This window comes from Berghia stephanieae, chromosome 8 (assembly GCF_034508935.2).
Source record: "Berghia stephanieae isolate SIO BIC M18660-M18661 chromosome 8, UCSD_Bste_1.3, whole genome shotgun sequence".
Taxonomy (NCBI): Eukaryota; Metazoa; Mollusca; class Gastropoda; order Nudibranchia; family Aeolidiidae; genus Berghia; species Berghia stephanieae.
In genome coordinates, this window is record NC_088367.1 from 972529 (window position 1) to 984656 (window position 12128).

Below are 12128 nucleotides of genomic sequence, written 5' to 3' on the forward strand. Positions count from 1 at the left end.
ACAGAAACAGGGTAAACTAAAGTATCCAATCATTGAGACCAATCACACTGCTCAGCACCATTAGAAAATTGCTGTTACTTATTGATATTGTGCATAACAGAACCAGAGATGCGGTCGACAGATATCTAAATCCAAGCCAATGTAGGAATGTAGATATTGTATCACAAATGACTAATAGATATTTTTTTTACACATCGAGCAGGAATAGGCATGTAAATGTCAAGCGCATTTGACACCATGTGCAGACATCGGCTCCTAGAAATCGTCATTTAATACCATGATCTGGTGATCGTCGCGAAGATACACGACCGACCGATCCGGCATGTGTTGTGTTAACTGTCTTCCATGTAATGTAAAACAAAGTCGGTGGATTTGTATAGCTCGGTGGCGTCCATCTCATCTCCTAGAAATAAGATATTTCCTAACGAAATAATGACGGTGGTGATGACTGCTGTGGGTACAATGATGGTTGTTTTTGTAACCAATTTGTTGTCCAAATTGTTTGTCTTTGGGTTTTCTTGATTGACAGCCAGCAAGCAAATCATTCAAAATTTCAAAATAACATCAGCTAAGTCTACCGTGTCATGGAAAGGTAGAGAACGATCGTTCGCCGGTCCAATCTCCACGTTTTTCCATTACATTTTTATTTTCGAAAGAGACAACTTTGTTAACAGCCAGGTACTCATTTCACATCTGAGTAAATTGAAAGAATGTGATTAAAGTAAAGGACTCAACTATATATAGACCTAACTATGCGCAACTGAGAGCGGGGCTCAAACAGATTCGAAGACGAAAATCATGCCACAGGAGCACGGAGCCGCACCATAAAAATAAGAACTACATATTTTGTGCTCCAAACTACTTTCAAGCCACTTTCCAAGATCTGGTACACCCCAATATTATACTGTATTGAGACGTGTTACAACATTGATGATAATCTTTCCGCGGAATTCCGGGATTTTGTGATTTTCTTTGAAATGTTCCGCTGTGTTTCTCTTCCCCCCCCCCCCCCCTCTCTCTCTCTCTATCTATCTCTCTCTCTCTCTCTCTCTCTTCCTCCCTCTCTCTCTTTCTCTCTCTCTCTCTCTCTCTGTGTGTTTCTCTTCCCCCCCCTCTCTCTCTCTCTCTCTCTCTCTCTCTCTCTCTCTCTCCCTTCCTTCCTCTCTCTCTCTCTCTTCTCTCTCTCTCTCTCTCTTTTTTTTTTTTTTTTTTTTTTCTTTTCGTCTTTTTTCCCCCGTCTCTCTTCCTTACCATATTTCTCTCTCAACCACTCTTCTATCTTCATTTTATGTTTATAGAAGGTATCTTGCCATAGAAAGATAAAATAATATTATAATAACCAAGGGTGATGATCAACTCGGAAAGTAATTGTCCAATTAATTTTTAATTTACTATTTTTACTTTGTTTAGATAGAATGTTTTGCAAGTATTCATGAGTGTAACATAGCCTTTGGGCCAAAGATTTATCATCTCTTGATGTAGGTAGCAGATTGATTAATATTGTGAGCTTTTAAAATTCTTTTTAGGAACGGACAATTTATTAGATATTTACAAGAGAAGCAAATTATATAATGTTACGTAACTATCACTAGCATATTGTATATTATGTAATTTTTGCATTTCGGCTCGAGTTTGCCCGAAGGCCATTTTCCTCCTTTTTGACAAATTGCCATAATCATCACTGTTACTACAAAGATTAAAATACCGGAAGTACATGCCGTCTGCTGGCCAAAATCTGTCGTGCAGTCAAACGGAAGAGTGCTGAGGTGAAATGAGAAAGTAAATAACAAAACATTAATGCATATAAGAGGAACTTCGAAAAAAAATAAAAATGAACAAAATACCAAAACACGGAAGATTACAGGTTCAAAACTTTTCTTTACTCAATACCAGAAACACAATATAAACATGTATACATCTTGTAATATAAAATCCAGACAGACACCAGAAAAGTATTTAGCACGTCTTGTCAGTTAGTTTAAAAAAACAAAAACCAATTATAAATTATAAAAACAAGAACAATGAAATAATAGTGCTCAGCCTTTTGGTAAAAGGAGCTATTTATAAAATATTTCAAGTTTCAGCAAGTGAGAAAAACTTGCATCTGGCAAATTAAACCATTTTGACAATAAACTCTAATTAATTGTGACCATCCGTCACAAAACGGTATTATCCTGTCGAGGAGAGCCAGATATTGGAACTTGAATGTATAGCTGGCCACAAATATGAAAATTGGGGATAATTTCTGTCCGTCATGGTGGAGAATAAAGATAATTTCTTACATTGCATTCAACTCAAAATTCCTAATTCTTATCATTTTAGCTCTAAATTCACGTTCAGAGGTCCGGTTCATTACGACATAATACCGTTTTGAGACGATAGGTCACACTTTCTTCCGGGTTTATTTACGACATAAAAGCCTAACAGATTGACACGACATGGCACATTTATCTTTCCGATACTTATTTTTTGTGATAATGATAAGATATTTTATCTTCCAGTGTAATCACAGAGCTGCGTCCTCCTCTTTCTCCATCGGCGTCACAATAAAGGGATGTGTATGGATATCTAAGCTGTTCGGTAGGGAGGAGAAGGGTTAATATGCTGATATTTCCATAAATCGAAATGCTGCGACTGTTACCCGATTTGTTATCCACCCTTTCTAGCTCTCCGTTGTCTTTTCGTACCGAAATTGACATATTCAAGGGCTGGGCACCAAACGCCTCGCATGTTAATTTGACCGTGCCGTTGGCAAACTCTTTGATATCGCTATCTTTGACCTCTGTGAAAAGGGAGGTGAACAATTTGACATCCTGTCGTCGTCGTTTTCCGTTGCTCGTGGTGGCCGTGCATCGATATGTGCCTTCGATATTCTTGGAAGCGGGTCCAAGGTCGATCATAGCGAAAGCTGAAGTACCATTTTGAATCACTCGTGATACAGAGTTAACTATCAGTGTCAGGGGGCGTCTAGAATTTGTATCAGAGATGAAAATGTCCTTTATATCGGTTCCATAAGCCTGGCACTGGACAGTGCAGTTTTTACCAGTCTTAGGATAATGCATTATTCCATCTTTGTCACATTTATATACATTGTCGCGGGGAAGTATTATTTCAACTTGATTTTTAGGAAGTATCGTGGGTCTGCTGGGGAGTTTGAGAAAAGAAATTCGATGAGATGAAAATGTTTCTACGAGTTTCCGATCGTTGAAATTGAATCTATTTTCAAAATAGCTCATCAAGAGTTTTCCGCTTCTCTTTCCATTGGAAACCTTTATTGTTATTTTAATTTTTACTCTCAAGTTATCTTTCTCGCTGTCAATGGGACTATCGTTTCCAAAACTTTGTGACGATCCCATTTTGTGTTGTTCCAGGATTTCCATTGAAAGTAGGTCATCATCTGTCCTAGGGATTTCGATTGTGTCGCCGGAGTAACGAAGATTCCTTTCTGATTTTATTATTTTTCTTCCATTGCTTCGATCCCAAATCCAAAGTGCTATGGACAGTGAACTGTCATATTTTCTTAATTCAGTATCTAAATAAAACACAATATCTTGTCCCTTTTTTATAAGGATCTCATGACCCAGATCAGGGGGTGTAATATTCAAGTAGGGCGGAGAAAGATTATCTGTAAAAATCTTTTCTTTCTTTTTCTCCCACACCTGGTTTTCGTAAGCTACAGTTTCGTTTAAAAAGTAGTCGAACATGCACAGATCTATATCTGTCTCTGCTAAATATCCTATTTTCCCTACAAGTTCGAAGCTAATAGTTGCGAATTGATGGCTCGATGGAATTGATAAGTTAACGCACTGTGACGCGTCGATCCGAAGACGAACCTTGGACAATATTGGTGATTGTGAGCGGGCTGCCGTTGATGGTTGTAATGATGATGATGACGTCGTAAGTTTATCTGGATAATCGATTACAACATCAATGGTTTCGAATGAATGATATCGAGTTACTTTAACAGGAGCTGTATGGATGACGTCAAAGACTAACCAAAGATCGTTACCGTCCCGTTCTGCTTGTACTTTGCGTGGAAATATTTGGGGCCAAGTGAATAATGGTGAGGTATCTGGAATTTTTGTGTGGTTTTGAATAGCAAGAGTTTTGAGACTATATTCGGAAGTGTGTTTCGTTGATGAGAAGTCTGTTTGATTTGGTTTGGCATTCGATGACTGTAAGGCACCGCCTGAATTCATTTCATTACAAAATACCATCAGAGAGTTGTAAATGATCTCGTCGTGGTTCAGGACAGATCGTTTGTGGATGACGTGAGTATTGGATTCGCTCAATTCTTGCAATGCCTTGTTCAATTCTAAAAGATGATATTGGATTTTCTGGTGAAATAGAGAAAGACAGAGAGAGAGAGAAAAAATAAAACCAAAACCAAACAAAATAAAAACAATACAAAATAAAATGAAATGAGCACCAAACATTTTAAAAGTGGGTTTATATTAGAATAATATAAGTAGAGATATCTCTTTGAGGTGCAATCCAAGTAATTAATTGACTTTCAGGGTAGACCATCGGTGCCACCAGAAGTTTTATTTTAACTTTTAGGATTGTTAAGAATGAAAAGTCATAGCATTGTAATCTAGAACATCAAAACCTTTAAAAAGCACCAAAAAATTGTATCAGTGATAATGTAAGGGAATAAGTATTGTTCTATTTATAGCTTTTGGTGTATCTTCGGAATAAAAGCAATACCCTCATTCCCAAATAAAGACACGAACAAACGCAATTCCTGCAATTGATGCATTGCGTTTAGTCAAAATCTTCACCCCTATTGGATCACCGCCTTGACGTATATGGCATGGGGTGCTTGAGGCATATTATCATGGGGCAAATGAGTAATTCCGGTTGACCGTCACTACACCATCCCGGCTGTCGAGCCAATACGCGGGCGCATGGAAAGGCCCGTCCAGTTCATGAACGAGGACTAGATTGAGTCATTTACTAGTCTATTAAATTACTAACTAGTCTTAAGCCAAAGCGAAGTAAGTGTCTTTAAAAAATCGGATGTCATGAACACTTTGTAGTCTCGGTCTAGCTAGTTACTTGCTTAGAAGTGGGCGGTGACTAACTCGACTATTTTGTGCGGGTAACATCACCTCTCTACTATATGAAGATAGGAAAAATAGACACGCATTCATATTTACAACGCAAAAGATTTCCAAACTGGAAATTAGTAACACACGTGATACTGACGGTCGACAGTTATAGACTGCAACGATGTCCATCATCGACTGTCAATTCATTATTTATAACAATGGCAGTATCATGGAGACAACCGAATACCGAGATTGAAACTCAAAGAAATTGAACCAAAATAAAAAAAATAATTACACAAAAGAGAAAATGTGTGCTGATTAATCACATTATTTCAGTCAACTAGTAAAAAGCCGTAATATCGCGGGGAAAGAACTATTTTCATTCGATATTGTACCCACCATCATTTAGTGAGGTCAGATTGGTAAAAAACGTTGTCCGTGTAACTTGGTACATCCTCTGTTGATTTTTCTGTGTGGCCCAACATGAAGTGTAAGCCACTATAGCCTCTGACCCGTGACACAGAAAAGTGAGTGGAGCAGGCACTTATGTTGGTAACAACAAGATATGAAGTGAGTAGAAAAGTGCCAGAAGACAATAGAGAATAAAAATTTTTCGCGGCGGTGGTGGGGTTTGAACCTGCGACCTTATTGGTACGACAACTCTGCCTGGCAGGTGAGAGCGTGGCTCTACCGTATGAGCTATCCACGAACACAAAAATATTCGTTTCAAACTCAAGTCATTTCTAGATCCCTCTCTCACCCACTTCTGAGACCGCTGATTCGTTCGCCCACCACTATCGCGAAGTATTTTGACCAGCAGTGAAGCTTAATAGCCAATATTCTCAACACAAACATATAACATAGAAACGATTGAGACATTGAGTATGCTCCGGTGTATGGGGTGAATTTTTTTAATTCAGAAAAGTGAGTGGAGCAGGCACTTATGTTGGTAACAACAAGATATGAAGTGAGTAGAAAAGTGCCAGAAGACAATAGAGAATAAAAATTTTTCGCGGCGGTGGTGGGGTTTGAACCTGCGACCTTATTAGTACGACAACTCCGCCTGGCAGGTGAGAGCGTGGCTCTACCGTGTGAGCTATCCACGAACACAAAAACATTCGTTTCAAACCCAAGTCATTTCTAGATCCATCTAGATCTAGTTGTCGTACCAATAAGGTCGCAGGTTCAAACCCCACCACCGCCGCGAAAAATTTTTATTCTCTATTGTCTTCTGGCACTTTTCTACTCACTTCATATCTTGTTGTTACCAACATAAGTGCCTGCTCCACTCACTTTTCTGAATTAAAAAATTTCACCCCATACACCGGAGCATACTCAATGTCTCAATCGTTTCTATGTTATATGTTTGTGTTGAGAATATTGGCTATTAAGCTTCACTGCTGGTCAAAATACTTCGCGATAGTGGTGGGCGAACGAATCAGCGGTCTCAGAAGTGGGTGAGAGAGGGATCTAGAAATGACTTGGGTTTGAAACGAATATTTTTGTGTTCGTGGATAGCTCACACGGTAGAGCCACGCTCTCACCTGCCAGGCGGAGTTGTCGTACCAATAAGGTCGCAGGTTCAAACCCCACCACCGCCGCGAAAAATTTTTATTCTCTATTGTCTTCTGGCACTTTTCTACTCACTTCATATCTTGTTGTTACCAACATAAGTGCCTGCTCCACTCACTTTTCTGAATTAAAAAAATTCACCCCATACACCGGAGCATACTCAATGTCTCAATCGTTTCTATGTTATATGTTTGTGTTATATTGGCTATTATGCTTCACTGCTGGTCAAAATACTTCGCGATAGTGGTGGGCGAACGAATCAGCGGTCTCAGAAGTGGGTGAGAGAGGGATCTAGAAATGACTTGGGTTTGAAACGAATATTTTTGTGTTCGTGGATAGCTCACACGGTAGAGCCACGCTCTTACCTGCCAGGCGGAGTTGTCGTCCCAATAAGGTCGCAGGTTCAAACCCCACCACCGCCGCGAAAAATTTTTATTCTCTATTGTCTTCTGGCACTTTTCTACTCTCTTCATATCTTGTTGTGACCCACAGCAACATACAGCTGTCCGTGTGTGTGAAAACAGGTTGTGATAAGAAAATCAACTGCGAAAATAAACCATAAGTAGCAGACGTGAGCAGAGTTGAAAGACGATCATGGAGAGGCTTTCCGAAAGCTCCTACAAAGGGAAACAACTCAAATAATATTCCCTCAACTAACCCCAAGAAAAAATAAAACCTAGTATCTTTAACTAACCCTAATAGAAATAGAAAAAACAAACACCCTAGCACCTTTGCTAAGACGTATTGCTTACCCTAATAACAAAAAATCCTCCGATCTCGAGCTAACCCTAATAGAAAAAAAACCCTCGGACTGAATTTCACTACTTTTTAATACTTCGCAAATCAAAATGGCGGCCTAGAATCAAGACAATATTCAAATTAGGAAATTTTAAACTTTCACAAATCTATCAAGGTTTGTTCTAGAGTTTTTTAAATGCTTCTGCTATATGATGACAATTGAATAAATAAACGCCTGACAAAAGATCAACGATGAAAATACAAATTGAAAGAATACTGGGGGTGTAGGAGCTTTCGGAATATCTCCCCGATCCTGGGATCGAGAACTTACCTTACAGTACAGTGGTACAGTACTCTGGTGATCATGTTTTGATTGTTGATTGGTAAAATTGAGAGTTTGCCCATAATTCAAAACTAAGTGATATACACTGATCTAACTTACATGAAAGTGAAAGAAAATGGGGGTCTTGGGACAAATGAAAATCTGAATCAGACGCGAACAGTATCAAGTATTCCATCATAATAATATGTCTATTTTTGGTTTGTTCGGGCTAGAAGCTAGACATATACAATGGGTACGATCTATATTACACTTCCATGTGCTCGAGGTCATTGGTCACATTGCAAAGTGTGCTCAAAATGACCCACATAGTGAAAAGTGTTCACATTTTAAGAATAATCAACGTTACAATTGGTCATTTTGCTCAGCATGATACATGGGTGTGTTTACAACGTTCATAAACAAAGCAGCGTGTTTAGATACATTGAGAAAACTCCAATCGTTGTACAGCAAAAATTCATGTGATCGATGAATAGATTGGACGAAAACATGAATATTGATCGCTCCCATTGACAGTTTGCCGATAACGTTTAACTAAATATTTCCCAGGTCAATAATAATCACATCGATGGCATAAAAACGACAGTAATATTAGCAGTAATATTAGTTGATGTTGTTAATCGGTGAAACCTTTAAAAAAATTTCTGTAAATCCGAATACCTTAATGTGATCAAGTGAATAATATCATTATGAATGCCACGATTTGCTGAAAAAAGCCAATCGGACAGCTCCTCACTCAGGAATTTCTGTATTGATGTTTATACTGGACAGATAGAGTTGAGGGTGTGGCCATATAATAAGTTAAACTAGGGTATTATCCACCCGAAACCATCACATTGAAAGCATCAAAGGGCAATAATAATAATACTTGATGTCATAAAGAGATGAAAACTGTTGAAAACTTAGTGTAGATCTGAAATCCTTAAAGTAATTAAATGAATACAAATAAATAGTAAAGTGAAATTGAATGTAAGTTTCAATTTAATTACAAAAACAGATCAAATGAACGTTCGGGTTTTCCCTTTATCAACCAAACAGGATGATGAAACACGAAGTTTCTGGCCAGATGTTTAAATGAGTGTCTTTCTAGAGCACAGCAGTTAAGTTGTTAACGTTAAAACTCGTTGCCTGGAGTCGCATATTTGTGTGCTGCAAATCTATGGTCATGAATATGCCTACACCGACGTGCACTATTTGCAGGTCTGATAACCCAAATTCATTATGGGCTCAATATTATTATGAAAATAAAAAAAAAATGACGCAAAATGTTGTTCATTACAACAATATTAAACTAGGCCCATAATTGCGTTCGGATGTCAGACCTGCACATGTGTATACGTCGATGCGATACATTAATCGACGACAGAGAAAGGTTATGATATACAATACCTTGTGTATAGCTGACCGTGCTCCAGCAGCCGAAGTACAGATGTTAAGGAACAAAACACACACAAGATAGACTTGCAGTTTCGAATCCTTATTCCCGGCCATTTTCAACCGCTCTGATAATGTAGGAAGGAAGGAATTGTCTCTTGCATTACAAAATCAGTACTGAGTCGACTCGAGCTCCCCAGCAAAATGTGAAAAGATTTACGTGTAGAGGGTAAGCATGATTTTGATAAGTGGTGTTATCTTCGTGTCAACCTTTTGTGTTGACATTTCCAAATTCTAAGGGTTTTTTTTTTTTTTGGTGCTCTTGTGACAAACATGGACAGATTGCACAATGATGGACGAGGTCAATGTCACATAGAATTTGGTAGTTTTCTGTGGAATTATTTAATAATATCATTATCCTATTTTACAGTAAATTGTTATTATATTGGTAGAAAATCGTTCTTCTTATTTTACTTCTTATTCTCTTACCACCACCACCATCACCACCACCACCACCACCACCACCACCACAGGAGTAGAGGCTGGGTTGGTAAATGACACTTATCAACCGTAATATCGGGAGTGCTACGTGTGGCGCCATATTTCTAACAGGAAGTTTGAGAGGACTTGAGAGGCTTTGTGGTCTAGTAGATCAGTTGGCCCTAGGTTCGAGCCCCACTCTGAGCTGCGCCCGCTCTAATCTTCGCAAAGATGATTATTTGGAAGTGGTTCTTTACTCTCATTCTGTCACCGGACTAAGGTGTAAGACTGAGTGCGTTGTCTCTGTCGACAAAACAAGTGCCATTACCTTATATATGGTTATCATTCGTTCATTACCTGTTCAAACATTAGTTCAGTGGGGTACTACGCTAAAAGTAATTTACCCCAGGTCATAATAGGCTTCAACAGGCGCGACGTCACTTCCCTCGTAATGACGCATAGTAACTTAGTAACTGGCTCTAAACTATCGGAACAATGGCGGACGCCCGTATGAAATATTTCTCCGACGAGCATAAAAACGTATCCAGAGGAGAAAAACATTATAAATCTGATCATGTTCTGACTTTTACACATTCTGATCACAAGACATGAAAAGTTCTAGCCAGCATGAAGAGTAAAAAGTACATATTTTCTTTGTTTTAGAACCAAGATGGCCGCCGTTGCTGAGCGACGTGACATCAGACTATTGAATCCAATTAATTTATGGAATTAAAATTAAACCAAATTTTATCTGGATTCTTGTCTTCTACTCTGATCTAGGTCCATCATTAGGGTTACTTTCTCTCGCCCAGTGAATTGGGCTCTATGCTTTTTGCAATCCTTTATTATTAATTTCACATTTTTCGCATTTTCATGAAGCTGTAACCATTTTTTTGAAAGATTTATATGAATCAAACCTTGCTCCGACGATACTGTTTTCATACGCTCCATTTTCATTGTTTAACAATTGTGCAATGGCTTGAGTGGAAGGATGATACTGTTTATCCGGGAAGATTTTGTGATTCCAGTTGTAATTGCATAGATAACATGGGCGCACACAAAAAAGCCACTGTAATAACAATGGGGTTAATGGAAGGGCAATTACCTTGAATTTAATACATAAAAAAATTCGGTGACAAATATAAACAACGACCTTTCTGGCAAATGGATTCAGTAGTCTGGTATCACGCTGCCCGGCAACGGCGGCCATCTTGTTTCTAAACAAAGAAAATCATTACTTTTTATTCTTCATGCTGGCTAGAACTTTTCATATGCCTTGTGATCAGAATATGTAAAAGTCAAAACATGATCAAGTTTATGTTTTTTCCCCTCTTGATACGCTTTTATGCTCGCCGGGGAGATATTTCATACGGGCGTCCACCATTGTTCCGATAGTTTAGAGCCAGTGCTACTAAGTTACCATGCGTCGTTGGGAAGGAAGTGACGTTACGACTGTTGAAGACTATTGCCCTGTGCTTATTTCAGACACTTTTAAAGAATGTGGCCTTAAGGACCAATAAATGCTTAAGGACGATCCAGTGGAATGAAGAAATGAAGATATTGGAGAAGCAACCTTTATATATATATATATATATATATATATATATATATATATATATATATATATAACACACACACACACACACACACACACACACATATATATATATATATATATATATATATATATATATATATATATATTACCATTATAAAATATTTAATTCACTCCCTTTATCCATATATTCCTATATGTATATATTATTGTCTATGTATGCATGCCTTTCAAATGAATGAATTACACAACACGAATTACATTTACAGTAAATGCCCTATCGCTAATACGCGATAGTTCTATCCAGTATTTACATGTATTGATTATTATGATCTCTTTGATATTTCTCTTTCCCCATCCCACTAACTTTGATGTATCCCGTTAATTAAATTACTGACTAACACAATTTAAATCAGTGGTGATGTCAATGGTATTAATTGAAATTCCTCACGACATCACTCTTCATAAGGAGTATTAAAATCTTTCAACTAGTCAAAGATTAGCTCTGTTATTTTCACAGATCGGAGTACCGACCAAACATTCATCTGGGAACCTAACAAATGTCTGTTTGGGTACAAGTTGGTCCAGAGTTGAATCTAACAAGTGATCCACTGAGACAACTGGAATGGAAACGGCTCCTCCTCGAACGAAACAGAAGAAACCTTAACGCCGCCACCAGTCACATCCAACAAGAAAAGCACACTTACAACAACAACAACAACAACAACAACAAATGAACAGTTTACGATGCGGGATGCAATTAACTACCCATACCCATAGCCTAACCTTACTTTTATTAAAAGTACTATTATTCCTTTTGGCTAATTATGTGTTAACTTGTTATTGTGTGAGGTAATTCTGTTGATTTATATTAAAGTACTTCTCCTTTAACGGGGATTAATACTTACCTTCTGAACCTACCTATCTCTATATAACGTGCCAATAATCAACCACTACTTCCATTACCTATTTCTTTAAGCTTTTAAATTTAAAACACTTTCTTACTATATGTCGAGTT

General features: G+C 38.0%; 1 protein-coding gene across 1 annotated transcript; it reads right to left on the reverse strand.

Annotated features, from left to right (window-relative positions):
* Positions 1-1858: 1858 nt before the first annotated feature.
* On the reverse strand, positions 1859-10531 carry LOC144977992 (uncharacterized). Its single transcript, XM_078923398.1, has 3 exons — positions 10473-10531; positions 9091-9465; positions 1859-4337 (listed from the first exon to the last, which is right to left on the reverse strand). Exons 2-3 carry the CDS (start codon positions 9190-9192, stop codon positions 2463-2465), a joined length of 1977 nt encoding a protein of 658 aa, XP_078779524.1. The 5' UTR covers positions 9193-9465; positions 10473-10531; the 3' UTR covers positions 1859-2462.
* Between the last annotated feature and the right edge of the window lie 1597 nt (positions 10532-12128).

Excerpts from the sequence above, each read along its gene's own strand:
- LOC144977992 (XM_078923398.1), bottom strand. The coding sequence starts at position 9,192 with ATGGCCGGGAATAAGGATTCGAAACTGCAAGTCTATCTTGTGTGTGTT. Across the intron at positions 4,338-9,090 it reads CACGGTCAGCTATACACAAG|AAAATCCAATATCATCTTTT; the intron begins GTATTGTATATC and ends CTATTTCACCAG.